A 6000-nucleotide genomic window follows, 5' to 3' on the forward strand; every position below is an offset into this window, starting at 1 on the left:
CTAAGCCAGCCAGGTGCCCCACTTTTATTTTCTTTATTTTATTTATAATTATCACTGAAGCCATCTTGTTTCCTTGCTTTTATTGTTTGTCTTCACCTATAAGAATAAACTTTATTTGATCAGGGACTCTGCCTTGCTCCTTTCCGTATACCTAGTATCTGGAACGCTGACAATACTTAGTAAGTACTTAATAAATATTTGTGAAATGTTGGAGAACCAAATGCTTGTCGTCTTATTACTACTGTGCCCAAAGGGAGGTTGGAAATATATCAAGAAAACAAGCAGCGTGCAGAGAAAGACAAACACCATATGATTTCACTCGATGTGGAATTTAAGAAACAAAACAAAAGAGCGGGGGGGGGGGGGGGGGGGGAGAGGCAAACCAAGAAACAGGCCCTTAACAGTAGAGTACAAACTGATGGTTAACAGGGGAGGGGGGATGGGAGGTTGGGTTAAATAGATGATAGGGATTAAACAGTACACTTGTCCTGATGAGCAGTAGGTGATGTGTGAAATTGTTGAATCACTACATTGTACACCTGGAACTATAACACTTAAAAAAGAGAGAGAGAGAGAGAGAGAGAGAGAGAGAGAGAGAGAGAGAGAGAGAGAAATAAACCTAGCAGCTTGATCTCACAGGGCCCTAAGTTTGAATCTGGATGAACCTCCTCGTCTTCCTTCAATCCTTATTAAGTGTAAACTATATGCCAATCACTCAGCAAGACACATGCATCACCTGTCTTCACTGAGCTGGTGCTCAACCTGGAAGGCCCACCTGTTGACAATTACAGTGTCTTCATGAAGTGTGGTGACAAAGACCTACAGCAGCAAGTTTTCTCAAACAGGACAGTATTGACTTCTTGGGCCTCATAACAAGGGAGGGTGCCTGGGTGGCTCAGTTGGTTGAGCATCTGACTCTTGATTTCATCTCAGGTCATGATCCCAGGGTTGTGGGATCGATTGTTCCAGTATCAACTGGATTTAATAATATATTAGTTTAGGGGCATCTGGGTGGCTCGGTCGGTTAAGCGTCTGACTTCAGCTCAGGTCATGATCTTGCAGTCTGTGGTGTGGGTTCAAGCCCCATGTTGGGCTCTGTGGTGACAGCTCAGATCCTGGATCCTGTTTCAGATTCTGTGTCTCCCTGTGTCTCTGCCCCTTCTCCACTCATATTTTGTCTCTCTCTCTCAAAAATAAATAAAAATTTTAAAAATTAATACATTAGTTTACATTTCTAAATTATCTACTAGATAATTTCCAACTCTTAAATCCTGAAGTGGGGACAGTGGGAAATCTGACAGAGCACCTAAAAATTTTAAAAATATTTCCTTACTGGGGCGCCTGGGTGGCGCAGTCGGTTAAGCGTCCGACTTCAGCCAGGTCACGATCTCGCCGTCCGTGAGTTCGAGCCCCGCGTCGGGCTCTGGGCTGATGGCTCAGAGCCTGGAGCCTGTTTCCGATTCTGTGTCTCCCTCTCTCTCTGCCCCTCCCCCGTTCATGCTCTGTCTCTCTCTGTCCCAAAAATAAATAAAAACGTTGAAAAAAAATTTAAAAAAAAAATAAAAAAAATAAAAAATAAAATAAAAATATTTCCTTACTATCAAATATACTATGATCATGTGTCTAATTGTCTTATAGCTGTGATTTTTTTTTTATAGTTAAAGAATAATCAGGATGCAAATAAGGCCCACACATAGCAGTTGATAGATGCATCTTTTGAAACTCTTTTAACTTATAGATTCCTCCTCCACCACCTTAGGCCAACCGTCTAACTGGTTTCTCTGCTTAAATTCTTGTTGCTGCCCTAATCCAGTTCCTACACAGCAGCAAAGGGAATCTGCAAAAATGTAAACTCCTTTACATCAACACCTCACTCAGACCTCAGTGCTTCAAAGGGCTCTAGGGCCTTGGCCCCACCTACCACTCCAACTTCTTTAGGGGCCAGGAAACAACCCTGTTCCCCTTAACTCTTCTGTTAATTTCTATTCTTCCTTCTGTCCCCACTGTAATGTCTCTTCCCCGGAAGTTCCTCTCCTAACTGCCCCCTCTAAAGAAAGACTCCATTATTCCCTCCCCCAGTACCCCATTTTTTCTCCTTATAGCACTTGTGCATTGTTGTTGTTTTTTTCACCCTGTGTGTTTGCTTCATTAATGCCTCTCTCTCCACAGACTGTCAGCTCCATGAAGGCACGGACCACGGGCCTGTTGTGTCCGCCCTGCCCCTGCTTCCTTTGTGTAAAAGCACTCAGTACGGGCACAAGAAATACTTGTTGAACAAAGATCAGTTAGACAACCCCTAACTTCACAAAACACACAGGTCAGTGTCTCTGTTCATACTTTTTTCCACTAGGATTGAGCGTCCCCTTTTTCTAGCTACTGGACCTCTGGGCTACTTCCTCATTCTTATACACAGACGAGCAGAGCAAAGACCAAATCGGTTAAGGAAAACAAAGGGAAGTGATGCGGCAATAACTTTCACGGCACTCTTATGAATATATTGACCCGAGAGCACAAAGAGTTAATCACAGGGCTGTTTCTGCAGCATGGTAGATAATAGCAAAATCCTGGAAGCAACCAGAATGCATATCAAAGGAGGAGCAGTTAGATAAAGTGTGACACAATCACTTTGTAGAACATGCTTTGCAGGCCTTAACAAGAGAACAGTGTCATCACCAAGATGGTTAAGGGCATGGACTTCAGAGTCAGGTTACATGGGTTCAAATTCCTGTGTGATCTTGGGCAAGGTACCTCAGTTTCCTTATCTGTGAAAGAGAATAATAACTGAGGGTTGTTGTGGGAAATAGTAAGTTAATACATGTGAAATACCTGAACAGCCTGGCAATGAGGAGAGCTAAATGTATTATATAGTATCATGGAAAAAATGCCCGTGCTATACTGTTTAGTTTGGTTTTAGTTAACTATTTTTTAAGTTTATTATTCTTTTAGTACCAGTTAACTGATTTTAATGGAGAAATTTAAAAATGCAGCCATCTGGCTGGCTTAGTCACTGGAGCATGTGGCTCTTGATCTCGGGGTCATGAGTTCGAACCCCACGTTGGGGGTAGAGAGTACTAAGAAAGAAAGAAAGAAGGAAAGAAAGAAAGAGGGAAAGAAAGAAAGAAAGAAAGAAAGAAAGAAAGAAAGAAAGAAAGAGTTAAAAACGCATGGTAAAAAAAATTCACACGGATAATAAGGCATATAATGAAAAACAAGTCTGTCTCATATCCCAGAGACCCCTACCATTCATGGTTTCTTAGGAATCTTTCCAGAAATATTTTATGTATATGCAGATTTCTGTGTGTGATTCTTCTCTCTCTCTCTCTCTCTCTCTCTCTCACACACACACACACATATACACACACTCACACACCCATCTTTTCCATTTATTTATTTATTTATTTATTTATTATTTTTTTTTTTAACGTTTATTTATTTTTGAGACAGAGAGAGACTGAGCATGAACGGGGGAGGGTCAGAGAGAGGGAGACACAGAATCTGAAGCAGGCTCCAGGCTCTGAGCTGTCAGCACAGAGCCCGACGCGGGGCTCGAACTCACAAACCGCGAGATCATGACCTGAGCTGAAGTTGACCGCTTAACCGACTGAGCCACCCAGGCGCCCCCCCATCTTTTCCTTTTAAACACTCCACCTTGCGACTTGGTTTTTATGCTTTACAGCATATCTTGGAGCAATTGTTCCATACCATATATACCTACCTCATTTTTTTTCTGGTATAAAATACGTCACCCAAAAAAGAACCATTATTTATCCACTTCCCTACTGATGGATGTTGCTAATACATAGAATACTGCAGTGAATATCCTTGGATATAGCCAAAATATGGTTATGTGTAAAAGAAGCCATACTCCGTATTTTGCTTTTACAATGCAATGTTTGTGTGTGTGTGAGTATGCACCCATTGGAAATGATAGGAATCTGTAAGAATTAGGAATGAAAAGAATAGAAAGAGGACAGTTTGAGGACACCTGGGTGGCTCAGTTGGTTGAGAGTCTGACTCTTGGTTTTGGCCTAGGTCATGATCCCAGGGTCATGGATCGAGCCCCAAGTCGGGCTCTACACTGGGTGTGGAGCCTGCTTAAGATTCTGTCTCTCTCTCTTCCTCTGCCCCTTTCCCTCCACTCGTGGGGTCTCTCTTTCTCTGTCTCAAATAAAAAAATAAGGGGCGCCTGGGTGGCTTAGTCAGTTGAACATCCTACTCTGAGTTTCAGCTCAGGTCATGATCTCACAGTTCGTGAGTTCGAACACTGCTTGGGATTCTCTCTCCCTCTCTCTCTGCCCCCCTGCTTGCTCTTTCTCTTAAAAATAAAAGACATTTTAAAAAATTTGAATAAATAAAAATAAAATTTAAAAAAGAGGACAGTTTGAACAAAACAGTTTGTATACTTAAAGTGGTGCTTTTTTTAGGTTTATTTATTTATTTATTTTGAGAGAGAGAGTGTGTGTGCGCGCGCACAAGTTGGGGAGGGGCAGAGAGAGAGGGAGAGAGATAGAATCCTAAGCAGGCTCCATACTCTCGGAATGGAGCCCGATGTGGGGCTCAAACCCACGTACAATGAGATCATGACTTGAGCCAAAAAAATCAAGAGTTGGACACTCAAGGACCAAGATGGATGGCCAGGAGACTCGCAGCCTTCCTTAAGGATGTCTGGGTCAAGGTGCTGGTCGCATCCTTCACCACTGGGGGCCTCGGTATAATTCTGCCCACCGTTAGGCCCTTCACCAAATATGCCACCATGATCAACCAGGCCACGCCCAAAAACTATCCAGTGCCCCTCCAAGATGATGGGAACATGCCCGATGTGCCCAGCCAGTCCCAGGACCCCAAGGTTCCAAGCTTGGAGTGGCTAAAGAAACTATGAGCACCTCTGGTAACTTGGAGGAGGCCTCCTCCCCTGTGGCCAATAGAATGCAAAAAGTGAGAGAGAGAAAAAAAAAAAGAAGAGTTGGACACTCAACCAACTGAGCCACGCAGACACCTCTGAAGTGGTTGTTTTTTTATTTAAAAATTTAAAAAAAATGTTTTTATTATTTATTTTTGAGAGAGAGAGAGAGAGAGAGACAGAACGTGAGAGGGGGAGGGGCAGAGAGAGAGCGAGACACAGAATCCGAAGTAGTCTCCAGACTCTGAGCTGTCAGCACAGGGCTCGACGCGGGGCTGGAACCCACAAATCATGAGATCAGGACCTGAGCTAAAGTGGGACGCCTAACCGACTGAGCCACCCAGGCGCCTCTAAAGTGGGTTAAAAAAAATGTTACCCACATAATGCAACCTTCTCAAAAGTTGTCTCCCAGTATAGAAACAATTCAGTCACCTTCTGGCTCCCCAGCTCTTGATTTACACCTGTTATAGACAAAGTTGTTTCTGCCTATCTCCCCTGTCTTGCCTAGTGATCCTTATATCCTGCAACATCCAGCCCAGTGCCTGGCACACAGAAGTGTTAAGCAAGGGGTGCCTGGGTGGCTCAGTCAGTTAAGCGTCCGACTTCAGCTCAGGTCATGATCTCACCATTCGTGGGTTCAAGCCCTGCGTCGGGCTCTGTGCTGACAGCTCAGAGCCTGGAGCCTGCTTCGGATTCTGTCTCGCTGTCTCTCTGCCCCTTCCCTCCCTTCCCCTGCTCGTGCTCTGTCTCTCTCTCTCTCTCAAAAAATAAATAAACATTTTAAAAAAAGTGTTCAGCAAACACTTTTGAAATGATGAAGCTAGCCCCCTAACCCCCAGTCTTCCTGTACATAAAATTAGGATGATAAAATGAATCTGCAGCTCACAGCCATCATGAGACATTACTGAGTGATGTGAATGTTCTTGAAAAAGATGAAACAGTGTGTAAAAACACTCAAGAATAATCACTTAATCTGAAACTTATCCTACAGGCTGACAAGGTCAAACTACCTGCAGTGTAGCTGGTTCAAAGGCCCAAGGCAGCTTTCCAGTATGAGACTAGAATGCTAAATTTGTCTCCAGACAAAAGGGGGACACAGC

The 6000-nt window shown here is 43.5% G+C and overlaps 1 protein-coding gene across 1 annotated transcript; it reads left to right on the top strand.

The window, feature by feature from the left end:
• Positions 1-4630: 4630 nt before the first annotated feature.
• On the top strand, positions 4631-4936 carry LOC122467968 (NADH dehydrogenase [ubiquinone] 1 alpha subcomplex subunit 3-like). Its single transcript, XM_043554502.1, has one exon. It carries the CDS (start codon positions 4631-4633, stop codon positions 4877-4879), a length of 249 nt encoding a protein of 82 aa, XP_043410437.1. The 3' UTR covers positions 4880-4936.
• Positions 4937-6000: the final 1064 nt, after the last annotated feature.

Source organism: Prionailurus bengalensis, chromosome B3, assembly GCF_016509475.1.
Source record: "Prionailurus bengalensis isolate Pbe53 chromosome B3, Fcat_Pben_1.1_paternal_pri, whole genome shotgun sequence".
Lineage (NCBI taxonomy): Eukaryota > Metazoa > Chordata > Mammalia > Carnivora > Felidae > Prionailurus > Prionailurus bengalensis.

What these genes read in the sequence shown, in the direction of transcription:
- LOC122467968 (XM_043554502.1), top strand. Translation starts at nt 4,631, where the DNA reads ATGGCCAGGAGACTCGCAGCCTTCCTTAAGGATGTCTGGGTCAAGGTG.